The sequence below is a fragment of the Phlebotomus argentipes genome, unplaced genomic scaffold (assembly GCF_947086385.1).
Source record: "Phlebotomus argentipes unplaced genomic scaffold, Phlebotomus argentipes genome assembly scaffold_18, whole genome shotgun sequence".
NCBI lineage: Eukaryota > Metazoa > Arthropoda > Insecta > Diptera > Psychodidae > Phlebotomus > Phlebotomus argentipes.
This window is the reverse complement of record NW_026776177.1, coordinates 17,755,399-17,769,034: the sequence shown is the minus strand read 5'-3', so window position 1 is coordinate 17,769,034 and position 13,636 is coordinate 17,755,399. Positions and strand designations below refer to the sequence as shown.

Here is a 13,636-nt window from a genome sequence, read left to right as displayed (position 1 = left end):
ACATGGCTGCCAATATTGACCGAGGTGTAGAATAAAATACACCGATTGTAAATGTTTTTGCGCTTTGTTTGGGATTCCAGAAGAGCTCAAGAATGGAAAAATGCTGGAAAAATGCACTTCTGGCATAAATTATGGGAGAAATGCAGAGAATTCCCGTATTTTGGACGAAAGCTCTACATGGCTGCCAACTTCGGTGCATGAATGTTTCCCGTGATGAACACATGGCGCTGGTGGCCATTTGGGAGGGAAATATTTGGCTCGCTTTGGGGTGGGTTTTTGAGCGAAGAAAGCTCTCCTCCCGCGTGCAAATCGCACTTTTCTCTCATGTGAAACTCCAGTGGCACTCAGTTCGTTGTGGGCGGTGGAAGGAAAATCACTGTGTAGCCTTCTCTATGAGCAAGTGAAAAGTGTTAGTGTGACGTAAGGGTGTCCCCGAGATTCCGAGAAAAACTTCTTCTCATTTTGTACCTCATTTTTCCCTCTTTCTCTCGTACAAAATTTAGATGATATTTCCACACAAGTACTCAGTAGAGTGTAATTTTTATGACTTTAAATGTTTTAACGATTATGTGTTATTAGAACATCCATTTAGCATGGCAAAAGAATGTCTTTCAGTGCAATTCTTTTAAGTTTCCCCATAAGTGTGCTGTTTTTTCTACAAGGTAATTCAGCAACCTCCTCCATTCCGGGAGCCACCCTTTGTGCCCCCCGGGGGCGATGGTGAAAATCTGTGGGGCATGAGTGCATTTTGCGGGGGGAGGGAGAGAGCGAAAGGCATTTTTTTTTTACTCTTGTGCACTCCAAAAAAAGTCGCTGATTTGGAGGCTCACACAGAGGGTTATACTCAAGGGTAAGAAAGCGCTGAGCGAATTATTGAATTCAATATGCGGAGGTCAAAAGGAAAAGCGTCGAAACATCTTGCTGAATGCGAGGCTATTTATAGCCCAATGCGGCGCGGAAGGGGACAGAATTGATTTTTGCAATACGCTTTACACACAAAGTGCAGCCCCCGCCCTCGGGAAATCACACACCCACCCTCTAGATTCCATTAACCCTTTGACATATGGCCTCCTCCACTCACCCCAGAGCGTCGCTGTGGGGCGATAAACATCGTAGTGTCATGAGGAAATTTATAGACTGTGATTTTTTATTGATAGTCGGAGAGTTGGAGGGTTCATTACGAATGCTAAATTGCGGATAGTTTCTTTCATACGCTCTTCTGTCATCGCTCCGAATTGCTCATCGAGACTCGCAATACCATCTTGGCTGTAATTTTATTGACTCTGGCTAAAAGCACTTGCTCATCACAGCGAAAAGATGTCTTTCCGAGAAAGCACTCAATTCTTGGTAAACAAGACTCTTCTGTAGAACGGTCAATGGCACTTCTTTTTGGGTTAATTGCATCATTTCCCCATATATATTAAAAATTATAAGCTCCGAGAGAACAATATTGTTATCTCAAAATTACACACTTCAACTTTACTTCAAAAGATGAGCTTTTACGATGTATATTTTATGAAGTTGAAAGAGAAGAATTTTGCATACTTCGCTGTGGTACAAAGGAGATTAAAATTTTCATCGTCAGCTAAATTACGCAGACTGTCTGGTGAAGTCAGAGGATCAGTTCAGTGGTGTTGTTTAACCCATAATCAGAACTGATGGTGTGGAAAAATTGAGCTGAACATTTGCTCCGTGTTTGCAATGATTAAAGTGCCAAAATCACATTCATAGGCTCCGCCCACTCAAATGCCCCGCCCATTATCACGCAAATCACACTAAAAGGTGCAGCAAAACTGTGAAATTCCTTCCCAAATTGCAATTGAAATTTTCTAATTGACTTTTTTAAGATTTAGAGATCTTCCAATATGTACATTTTTTCATGTTTCGTTAGAGATTTATATGTTTAGATTCTTTTGGAATACAATTTTTTTTAGTCTGTTTTCGAGATTTCATTGAAGATTTAAGAGTAACGAATTACTTAATTGTGTGTTGTTTGTGTGTCTGTTTAATATTTTGTACAGCATGTGAAGTGTGTTTAGTTATCTTTACAACAAAAATTGGTCATTCAATTTTCCACTTCAATTGCAACACTCCAAAAGAAAACTTGATTATATTGATTTGAGTTAATTTGCAGAGACACATGATTGATTTACTAATTGAATTTATGGATAGAAGTTTTAGTGCGGGGATTGAATTGAAAACACCTGTTAAGTTCATCAGGAACTGTTTGAATGACCAGCAGAGGGGTTAAGAAATCAATAAATTTCCAATCCTTGTGGCTCAAAATACTTGTACATGGTTTTCTGCAATGAGAATCACTCTGTGTGCGCTGTTATCGCGTGTTGACGATGCACACGAATGCTGAGAGCAGTATAATTTTTCAGTTGTTGTGCAGTGCGTTTAGTCAAATTGCAAATTGACCTAAAGAAATGCTCAATGTCATAGCTTCGTGTATACTAAAGTGGGCGAATCGTAGAGATCATAAATGACTAGTATATTTTTTCATTAAGTGACACATTCTATCATTCTCCTCTTCCTGGCGCGCCAAACTTCGGGGAGAGTTGTTGTTAATTCAGTTTGGCAACTGAGTTCTCGCCGATGTTAACTCGCATGTCTCTTGTTGTTCTCTTTACGGTGGCGTCAACAGCGCTAATTCGATTATCCTCGTCATCGGCAATTCGCAGTGAAGACTATCGGGAGTATATTGTTGACCCGGGGAAGAATTTAATTTTGCCCTGCGCTGTGAATGATCCTGTGACTGTCATTTGGATGAAGGAGGGACACAGGAATAGATCCAATTGGGTTCCACAGGTGAGTTTAATCCCCTCAATTGCACGATTCCTTCCGCTCTCTCTGACTGTGTTTTCTGCCACCCCACAAAGGAAAACGGATCCTTGCTTATTATCAACATCACAATGAACGATGCTGGCAATTACACTTGCTCCACTCTGCCGGGAAATGCAAGTCTCACGGGAAATATGTCATCATCTCTCGACCTCAAGACGTCGAATGTGCGCGTGAGAAGTCCTCCCGAGGCTGTTTCCTTCTTTGCCGTCCGAGCTTCAACAGTTATTGCTGTCCTCATATGGGAGTACCCACCGAAGAGGCTCATCGCGAACAGCGTTCGCAGCTTCACGGCTGACTTTCGCCAAGTGCCAGAAGATGTTGAACTCGATGCGGATGGAAATATCATAGAGACTGAATGGGAACGACTGGATCCGCTCAATATTAGCCCTAATATCGTAAGTAAAGCTCTCACTTTCTTCACTCATCCTTATCAAAAGTGGTGTACAACTCAGTAGAAGCATTTGGAAGTGTTTCAGGCGCGTTCAAAAGTCAGTTTCAATACAGTTTTAGCTGTATTATCTTCCCTTTGTTTTATCACTATCAAATGCATGTAGAATTGCACTATTATAATATTTATTGTGCAACAGCTAATTTGCTAGCGCCGAAATTAATTTCAGAGAGCAAATAAGCGAAACTACATTTAGAATCAAATGTCACAAACATGTTCTGGGAAATGATAATAAGCTCTCAGCTCTGTAAAATGATATGAACTGAGAGGAAACTCTAGAGAATGAACCAATTTTGCTTACATTACGCAAACAAAACAGTCATTTTGATGTTCATTTCACTTCCATCAACAAAGGTCGGTTTCACATTACTATGTCAAATCAATAGTCGTTGCCAGAAATATTCAATTTCTTGCTTTAGGCACTTTTACGGCCAGTGATTGGAAATTCTCACAGTATTGTTTTTTTGCCGAGTAGAAATCGGCGAAATGTGTGCATTTGTAATTGAATAATGGATATTTTGCACATTTAAATAACTCGCAATGGCGGAATTGCCGAAAGGGTTGAATTCTTTCTGAAATTTCATATATCAAAATTGTATTTCGATGGATGAATCTCAAACTATGAAGTGTCGATTTATCATAGTTCGTCTTAAACAGCGTAATTTTGTTCTGAATTTTCGTAAAATGTTGTTAGATTCTAAATAAATATAATATCAGTCATATTTTTAAAATAATTTCACTTGAAAACTTTGAAGAAAAGTTTATGTAAAGTATGAAAAGTTGATTAAACTAATATTTGCAATTTTCTACTAACTCGCAATATTTTATTCAGAATTTTCTGAACTGAAAAATTCACAAAATAATTATTATAGAGCAATATTAGCACTGAAGTGAATAGTTTAGACGGTGTTCGAGGTGAATTTGATGCATTTCAAAATGATTTTCCCTCCTGAAATATAGCTATTTTGACTTTCCATAGTTTTTGATTCACTCCTCTATTTTTTTTGTAGTGTGTTAAGCGCAATTGTGGATTTAAAAGCTATATGTGCCGCATTAGGTGTAATTCTCTGCAATCTCTTTAAAATATCCATGAGACGTTTTATATGATAATTCACAGCAGTAACACGGGAGTTGCTATCCGCGTGAATCAGTTTTAAAAGTTTCATGAGAATGCTGTGAAAGTATTAAGCGGGCGAAGGCATCGCTGCCAGCATTATGCATATGCGAGCAGAGAGGCAACAAAAAGTTTAGGCATAAAAGAAACAACAGCTTATCCCTCCTTGGCTCGGGGGTGGCGTGAATATATGATAAATATATTAATTTATTCATGATTGCCATCTTCTCACCAGCGACAATTGGAAGTCTACCACCTGATCCCGAACACGAGCTACGAGTTCCGAATATGGGCCAATAATCACTTGGGTCCGGGCGAGAAGGCGACAGTGACGGCGACCACGATTCCTCAGTGGCAGGAGAAAGGTGAGTTGAGCTGAGGAAGTTTCCTCGCCAATTGCCTCATCCTCTCTCTCTCTCTCTCTCGTCTTCTCTCCGTGAAGATTTAATTCGCCTCATTCTCGTGGATGTGAGGAACTTCGACACGAGAGCCTGGATCGTGGCTGTGGCCATCACGATGGGAATCCTCATAATTCTCACCATAATCACGAGTGCGGTGTTGTTTAAAGAGTGTCACAGTTCGCCCGGTATGCAGAAAATGCTTGTTCTATTGCTTCTTATCGATTACTTTCTCTTATTTTGCATCATTTTGAGTGGTTAGAGAACGTAATATTGAAGAGTCACTTAGATGGTGACTTTAGATTACCAAAAAAAAAACACTTGTCCGTATTATTAAACTTTGTCCTTGACCAAAGATAGTGTGGACCTCCTCTTTGACCAATTCAAATATGATAAAATATGCACTTGAGACACGCTGTAGATTGCGAATTTATTAGTTGTTTTTCAACAAGCCAAATAAGCATATAATTAATCTCCATTATGATTGAAATGTTTATATATATGAATAATTACCTAAAATGTGCGCTCTGTGATATAAAAACATCCATCCAATCCAACGCAGCATTTGATGGTGATCCCGATGCATTGGAATTGGTACCAAATATAATACTGAACCCGGGATTCTGTGATTCTGACGATCAAGGACCGCTTATGATACCCTTTGCCAAGCCATTCCAGCATCGGCGCAAGAGCGATGATGACAGTGACTCCTCAGACAGCTATTATCACGAAGAGCCAGTTCCCTTCTCACGAAAATTATCAATCTTCTTCACGGAAGGCACGATTAAGCGACTTTGAGCATTGCTTTTATCTCAGTTATCAGCATAACGGATGGATTGTTGCATTCACTATACATAATGTACATAGATATTATACTTAAGATTGTAACCTGTTCGACAACACCTATTGATTGACGCTATTGTTATCATAAGAGAAAGACACACACAAACACACACCGCTGCGGTGGAACGATTGATTGCGATGATTTTGTTCATTTTGTAATCGGAAATGGGTGTAAAGCAAAATTTCCGTTCGACTGTGGAAATTTATGCGTGATTTGTGAAGACATTTAATTTATGATGCGTTTTCCATTAAAAACAATTTAGCAATTGCATTAAGAATATGTGCGGAAAATATCAAATATTATGCAAATAAAAGTAAGCAAACTATCCGTGAAAAGAGATGAAGACAGATTAGTATTAGAGGATTTGATAAAATGGAGAGAATTAAACATTACACAGAGTTGGTATAAATGATATACTAAATATATTCCGTTCTTAGTCTTTCAAAGCTTTTAATTATGTACCAAGGGGGAGATATTATGGCCAGAAGTCGTGTACAACTTAGTAGGAATATTTCAAATATTTTCAGGTGTGTCCAAAAGTCACTTTCCAAAGGAATTAGCGCAATAATTTGAGAAAAAGAATCGTTTTTCGCGTCTGTCTAGGTTATGTAATTAATTTAAGATAAACTTTTCACTAAATAACCTTCAAAATAAGTCATTTTTGCGCCTAAGCTGGTATTATTTGCTTTTACTGGCGCAATAATAATTAAATCTGTTGAAGATCACTAATAATTTTAAACTGTGTTCATTATGCTAAGATTGATCATAACCTCTAAAATACTGATCTAGAATACAAAGAGTCCTAAATTAAGAGTTATGATACTTTAGATGGTTGGAAAAATTTATAAGGTTCCGAGAAAGGTGAAGAAAATATGAAAAACTCATATTTTAAGCACTGCCAAAGTTCTGGAAGTGTTTGTAATTCTTGAAAGAAATTGTGGAAGTGACAAGAAGTGGTGTACACAGTATAGCTATATTATCTTCCCCTTGTTATGTATTAGAATTTATTAATAATGTAAACATTATTCGAACAAAACTCTACTCTGTTTAATACCAACTCTCCATATACACATAAATGCTTTATATTATAAATTGATTTTGTGAACACTTTGCGAAGGATATCAATTATATTGATTATGAAAAATACTCTTAGGAATACTGTGATTTTTAAATGATCTGAAAATTTCAGAGCTGAAACTTGAGAATTAAAATTTTCTGCCTTATTTGTTTACATGAAAATCTTGGCAAATGATATTGCAAAATATTTGTTGACTGTTTGATTTGCATATAATGCTGGAACTCTGTCAATTATCAAAATAAAAAAAAGGTGAAGAGCGATAAGAGACACACAAACCTATCAAATACATTATATACAAAACAGCAACTTGGCTTTTGCTTAGGCTAGAAGATGATTATCGGCTACAGAAAGTATATTAGAGATTACATATCTGAACTGCAGAATTCCTTTGTTAATGATTATTGCAAACACTGATTGGCAAATATTTTAAGAATTTTTTAAAGATTGTGAATCGGCCTAACAACTTCTTTCGTTCGCGAATTTACAATATCGAAGAACAATATTGAGATGAAAGATTAGATATTCTCTATCCACTCATTCAACATGATTCAAAATCATCATCCCATCGACGCGTATCAAAAGATGATAAAGAAAAAAATGTTTAGAGATTGAATTTATTATTCAGGTCGTGTGATATTATTTAAGAGTGCCTCTGCCTTAATTAGAAATGAAATTAGGAGGAAAGGAAAATAAAATGTGGGATGGTTGAGAAGAATCATAACATTGCATTTATCAAGTTGGAAACATTTTTCTTTACTTAAAAGTCTCTTTTCCAGTGACTTTAGGAGAATCAATGAGCGCTCTTAATTAACTAACATCTCTCTCCAGACATTCATTGTAACCGCAATCACTAATGAATGACTTATATAGCATTTTCTGTAACTAACCTGAAGGTATAACTTATCAATTGATACTAATTTAGTGTTCAATCTATACTTTTTGGGAATGGACAATAAATTAATTTGTATTTGTAACCGTTGTTATTTCAGATCTTCGAATAGAAACGATTGAAATCACACAGATTATTGTTTGAAACGAAAAAAAAAATAATAGTGATGAAGAGGAAATTGTGAGATGAAATTCAACACTCAAACATTGTGCCTGTTGATGCTTTCAAGAAATTTTTATTGATAAATAATGTGAGAAAAAAAGTGTTACAATTTGATGCCCTAATGTTGATAAGAGTAAAGAAACGAATCACTAAATTGACACATGAAGTGTTTTGTTGAACTTTTATTTTTTATGTCCCCTAAAAGAAGTTAAATTGAAATTGAGAGGAAGAAGAAATACCCGAAAAAGTGTGTAAAACTAAAAGAGAAGTCAAACAAAGCTTTTGTACGAAATATACAGCAAACGCTTATATTGAAGAAAAATACATAGGAAATAACCATATAAAACATAAGAATAAAGACATAAAGTTATGTTATTGAAATATCACGTTATAATTGAATAATAAAGTGAATACAAAACACTGTTATTTCGCAAATGAGAGACACAGTCTTAAATCTTTCATTGAGCTTTCGTTCGTTGTGATAAGGAAAAAGCCTTCTTCATAACTACATTCCGACACACACACACACACAGTGACGTGTGCCAGCTGATAAAGATGTTAATACTCCGCGAAACCAGTTTAATACACTCTACTTGAGTGTGAAAACGAAATTCCATTTCAGTTTCGTTCTGATCGTTCTGTCGAACAGTAGGAAATTCAGCGCAATCGCGAGTGTTGTTCTTCACTTAGTGAGAGATTGATTGATAATCTTTGCAGTCGGTGTGGTTGAGTCATCATCACTTATCAAACTAATTAATTGTTAAACTCTAACCCAGTTGAGTTGAAGGTACGAGTTTCACCACACACTCTGAGTGACAAGTGTCTAATAAATTCACAATAAAGGCGACCTTGTCACTCGACGTGGTTTTTAAATGAATTGAATGGGAGAAAAACGCGTGGCTTTTTTCACACACTGAGACACATTTAGTAGACGTAAATTTACAACTCTTTTTCGTTTTGATAAGATATTTTTGGGGAATCAAGCGTCTTTTCATTATAATTGCGTACTTGTTGAAGCCAAACATCTCATTATCTCCACTGTAGGTCAATACAATTGAACATAACACTTCCAGTTAACTTGCTATCGCGAACAAAACAGACTCAGTTATTGATAAAGTTCTGGGAAGCGATAGTGGTTTTGTTCTCGGAATAACTTAATGAGAAACTTTCTTATTAAATTAATTAATTTGAACTCATTGATAAACTCATCATTACATTTAAACATAGAAAAAAGTGCCACGATTTTCTCCTAAAAAAAGTATAAAAATTTATGGAATAATTTCTGTGTTCGCCATTGAACTTTAATCTCCTTTATCGTTGATAAGGAATTCGAAAGGGCAACTTTCCGCCTTTATCATCGATTCAATAGTGGATATCAGGGAAGTGCTGATTGATAACTTCCAGAGAGTTACCAAGTGTCAAGTGCTGAAGAAAATTAGGTGAAAATGAGTGGCGCGAGCGTTGTGATAAGCCGGGAGCTTCCAGACATTGAGGTACACTTATAGCGCTTCTTATCACCTCTCGCGATAGCGCAATAAATCTCTCAATCCCCGGCACAGAATCTCTTGGCTTTGAATCCTCGCGTGCAGACCAACTGTTCAGTCGTGCCGTCGAGCGTGACGAAGGTCAGCAAGAAGCACTGGAAGAGGAATTCGGACAAATCATGCCAGGCTTGTCCGTCGCTGGAGAATGACTTCTCGGACATCAAGCACACGACCCTGTCGGAGCGCGGGGCTCTGCGAGAGGCAGCGCGATGCCTCAAGTGCGCCGATGCTCCGTGTCAGAAGTCCTGTCCAACGCAGCTGGACATCAAGAGTTTCATCACGAGCATCGCCAACAAGAATTACTACGGAGCCGCCAAAGCCATCTTCTCGGACAATCCACTGGGACTCACGTGCGGAATGGTTTGTCCCACCAGCGATCTGTGCGTCGGAGGATGCAATCTTCAGGTAACAAAATTGTTCTGGCTGCTTATCAGATGGATTAAGTATCGCCTCGTGCTTGTAGGCTTCCGAAGAAGGCCCCATCAATATCGGTGGGCTCCAGCAATTCGCCACGGAGACCTTCAAGCAGATGGGCATCCGTCAGATCGTGCCTCCCAATGTCGGAACTCCCAGAAAATCCGAGGCCAAAGTCGCTCTGATAGGAGGCGGACCGGCATCTCTCTCCTGTGCCACATTCCTGGGTCGCCTGGGGTACAAGAACATCACGGTGTATGAGAAACGCGACTACCTGGGTGGCTTGAGCTCCTCCGAGATCCCTCAGTATCGCCTACCGATCGATGTGGTCAATTTCGAGATCAATCTCGTGCGAGATTTGGGCGTGAAGTTCGAGACTGGACGCAGTCTCTCTGTCCAGGACATCACTGTGCAGAATTTGCTCAATTCCGGCACGGAGGCAGTGTTTTTGGGCATTGGATTGCCACAGCCAACGCTGAATCCCATCTTCCAGGGCTTGACAGAGGCGAACGGCTTCTACACGTCCAAGGACTTCCTGCCCAAAGTGGCGGCCGGAAGCAAGCGCGGCTTGTGCGCCTGCAAGAGTCTTCCGCAACTTGTGGGCAACGTCATTGTCCTGGGCGCGGGCGACACGGCATTCGATTGCGCCACTTCTGCCCTGAGATGCGGAGCCAACAAAGTGTTTGTCGTCTTTCGCCGTGGCAGCTCCAATATTCGCGCTGTGCCTGAGGAAGTGGAGCTGGCGCGGGAGGAAAAGTGTGAATTCATTCCCTTCATGTCGCCAGTGAGGGTGATTGTGAAGAGTGGGAAGATCACGGGCATGGAGTTCTGCAGGAATGAGGAGGATGCGAGTGGAAAGTGGGTGGAGGATCGCGATCAATCTAGCACAATTAAGGCGAATTACGTGATTTCCGCCTTCGGTTCTGGTCTTCATGATGCCGATGGTGAGTTGATAATTGATGGGAAGTCTGGGATTTGTGTAAATCTGTCGATACTTTTCACAGTCATCAAGGCGATCTCGCCAGTTCCTCTGAACTCCTATGGACTCCCAATTGTTGACTCCAAGACGCAGCAGACGAATCTTCCACAGGTGTTCTGTGGCGGAGACTTGGCTGGCAGTGCTGAGACAACAGTGGAGAGTGTGAATGATGGGAAGACAGCTGCCTGGTACATGCATTGCTTCCTGGAAGGACTTCCCTTCGACACTCCGCCGCAGTTGCCGCTCTTCTACAGCGACATCGATCTGGTGGACATCTCTGTTGAGATGTGCGGATTGAAGTTCGAGAATCCCTTCGGTTTGGCTTCAGCTCCACCAACAACCAGTTCAGCTATGATCAGGAGAGCTTTCGAGCAAGGATGGAGCTTTGCCGTCACGAAAACATTCTCCCTAAACAAGGTCTTCCATCACAACACTCTTAATTTAAGAGGTTTCCCATTCAATTCTGTGTTTGATTGTTTTTCCAGGACATCGTGACGAATGTCTCGCCACGAATCGTGAAGGGAGTCACTTCGGGACATCACTATGGTCCTGGACAGGGCGCTTTTCTCAACATTGAGCTCATTTCGGAGAAATACTGCGAGTATTGGCTGAAGAGCATCGAGGAGCTGACGCGGGATTTCCCCACGAAGATCCTCATCGCCAGCATCATGTGCTCGTACAATGAGCAGGACTGGACGGAATTGGCCCAGAAGGCGGAGAAGGCAGGCGCCCATGCGCTGGAGCTCAATCTGAGCTGTCCACATGGGATGGGAGAGTCGGGAATGGGCTTGGCGTGCGGCCAAAAGCCCGAGCTCGTGTACAACATTTCACTGTGGGTGAAAGCCGCCGTGAAAATTCCTGTCTTCATCAAGTTAACACCCAACATCACGGACATCGTGTCAATTGCCAAAGCAGCTTACGAAGGTACGAAACTGATTGTTGGTAAATACTCGAGAGTGAAGTGTATCACAGCGCTTTGAGGGAATTTCTGAGTGGATTTGGATGAGGGAGAAGCATAAGTGGGCAAATCTCGAATTAAAGTTATCTCAACGAAGTGCTGGAAGAGGTTTAGAATTATCACAATATATTTCAACTCTTAATTCACTTTTATCACACAATTGTGCAATATATTCACTGATTAGAGACTGATTACTTAATTCCCAAGTGCTCGAAACGATACAAACGAGGGACGTTTTCAGATAATAAGGTCTAGGTCACAAGAAATCTCGTCTGATTTCTCATCCAAGGGGGAGATAATATGGCCAAAATTTGTACACCACTTCCTGGCACTTAATAATCATAATTATAATCATAATAACACTAAAATCAACCGAGAACTAACTGAACACTTTAAAATTTATATTTTTATATATATTTGATGATTTTCTTACGCTAAATTTGAACTTTTTCGTACTTTTCTTGATCATAATCCTTAAGTTAAGATGAAATATTCTTCAGAGATATCGAATAGGATATTTCTAACTCAAAATCGCTACGGTTTAGTGAAAAATTGACGTTATGTTCGACTTTTGCAAAGTTTCTTGATATTCAGCTTCCAAAAACACGATTTTTATTGAGTATAAATACGCAATTCGACTAATAAAGTGAAAATACTTCTAGTTTAGGTGCACTAATATCTAGTTTTAAATCTTATTTAGTCTTAAATCAGTCACATAATCTTAAAAATGTGGTTAAATCAAAGCTATGAATCTTTTGAATCAAATATTGTCACATTATCTCCCCCTTGTTTCACATCTTCTGTGCTTCCTCTGCAGGAAAAGCCGATGGCGTGTCTGCAATCAACACCGTTTCTGGGCTGATGTCTCTGAGGTCGGATTCAACTCCTTGGCCAGCCGTTGGCCTGGACAAACGCACCACATACGGCGGCGTGTCTGGTAATGCCACTCGTCCAATGGCTCTGCGTGCTGTGTCGGCCATCGGGAATGAATTGCCTGGCTTCGCCATCCTGGGAATCGGTGGCATTGACTCTTCAGATGTGGCTCTGCAGTTCCTCCAGTGCGGCGCTTCTGTGCTGCAAGTGTGCTCTGCTGTGCAGAATCAGGACTTCACTCTCGTCAGTGACTACTGTCTGGGTCTGAAGACACTTCTCTATCTCCGGGCTCATCTTCCGGCTGGATCAAGTCCCTGGGACGGACAATCTCCGCCGACGATGAAGCACCAGAAGGGGAAGGTCACCTGGTCTCTCAAGGGTGATGACGGTGCATCGCTGCCCCACTTTGGTCCGTATGCGCAGAAGAGGGAGGAAATCCTGCACGGCATTCGACAGAAGAGTGGCCCATTCTGGGAGAGTGCAGACAATGGCTCGGCGACTGACAACGGAAGTGCGCCGAATGGCGGGAAAGTGCCAAAAGTCAACGACATCATCGGAGAAGCCCTCAACAAGATCGGTCCGTATAAGAAGCTGGACAACACGAAGCAGGTAGTGGCGCTAATTGATGACGATCTCTGCATCAATTGCGGAAAATGCTACATGGCATGCGCCGATAGTGGCTATCAAGCCATCTCCTTCGATCCCGAGACTCACTTCCCTCACGTCACGGACGATTGCACGGGATGCAATCTCTGTCTCTCCGTCTGCCCGGTCATTGACTGCATCACGTAAGGATCTGATCCTCATCCTGCAGAAGCAGTGTTGAATGATTTCTCTCTTTGCAGAATGGTTCCCAAGAAGATCCCTCACGTGATCAAGCGCGGAAAGGTTGTGGATGCTGTGGCTGTTCACGCTCTAAGTCCATCGCAATAGCGAAGAAAAGCTAGTGAAGACTACAATTTGCTGAATTTCTTACTTTTATACAAATCAATCGGGGTTCTGGATAAATAAAATATGCATCGTGATTTTTCTGTGTGCAATTTAGCGGAGACACCAATCGGAAAACTTCTCAAGAAGACAAACTAAGC

The 13,636-nt window shown here is 40.5% G+C and overlaps 2 protein-coding genes across 4 annotated transcripts; both read left to right on the top strand.

The window, feature by feature from the left end:
• Positions 1 to 327: 327 nt before the first annotated feature.
• Positions 328 to 7,779, top strand: LOC132260270 (contactin-1). Of its 3 annotated transcripts, XM_059758283.1 has the most exons (7): positions 353 to 420; positions 504 to 662; positions 2,648 to 2,811; positions 2,883 to 3,242; positions 4,645 to 4,774; positions 4,852 to 4,995; positions 7,719 to 7,779. In XM_059758283.1, the coding sequence occupies exons 2-7, from the start codon at positions 605 to 607 to the stop codon at positions 7,760 to 7,762; spliced, it is 900 nt and encodes a 299-aa protein (XP_059614266.1). In that variant the 5' UTR covers positions 353 to 420; positions 504 to 604; the 3' UTR covers positions 7,763 to 7,779. The 3 variants fall into 3 exon arrangements, with proteins under 3 accessions (XP_059614265.1, XP_059614267.1, XP_059614266.1); XM_059758282.1 differs by having other exon boundaries at positions 328 to 662; XM_059758284.1 differs by having other exon boundaries at positions 328 to 662; positions 5,370 to 7,779.
• A 625-nt stretch (positions 7,780 to 8,404) lies between these two features.
• LOC132261205 (dihydropyrimidine dehydrogenase [NADP(+)]) lies at positions 8,405 to 13,598 on the top strand. Its single transcript, XM_059759862.1, has 8 exons — positions 8,405 to 8,567; positions 9,106 to 9,273; positions 9,340 to 9,729; positions 9,788 to 10,682; positions 10,743 to 11,134; positions 11,203 to 11,641; positions 12,493 to 13,336; positions 13,394 to 13,598. Exons 2-8 carry the CDS (start codon positions 9,226 to 9,228, stop codon positions 13,479 to 13,481), a joined length of 3,096 nt encoding a protein of 1,031 aa, XP_059615845.1. The 5' UTR covers positions 8,405 to 8,567; positions 9,106 to 9,225; the 3' UTR covers positions 13,482 to 13,598.
• Positions 13,599 to 13,636: the final 38 nt, after the last annotated feature.

Bases quoted from the DNA above. Each gene is read 5' to 3' on its own strand.
- LOC132260270 (XM_059758284.1), top strand. From the start codon at position 605: ATGTCTTTCAGTGCAATTCTTTTAAGTTTCCCCATAAGTGTGCTGTTT. The intron at 663-2,647 runs GTAATTCAGCAA...TGGCGTCAACAG, and splicing joins TGTGCTGTTTTTTCTACAAG to CGCTAATTCGATTATCCTCG. The intron at 4,775-4,851 runs GTGAGTTGAGCT...CTCTCCGTGAAG, and splicing joins TCCTCAGTGGCAGGAGAAAG to ATTTAATTCGCCTCATTCTC.
- LOC132261205 (XM_059759862.1), top strand. From the start codon at position 9,226: ATGAGTGGCGCGAGCGTTGTGATAAGCCGGGAGCTTCCAGACATTGAG. The intron at 11,642-12,492 runs GTACGAAACTGA...CTTCCTCTGCAG, and splicing joins TGCCAAAGCAGCTTACGAAG to GAAAAGCCGATGGCGTGTCT. The intron at 13,337-13,393 runs GTAAGGATCTGA...CTCTCTTTGCAG, and splicing joins CCGGTCATTGACTGCATCAC to AATGGTTCCCAAGAAGATCC.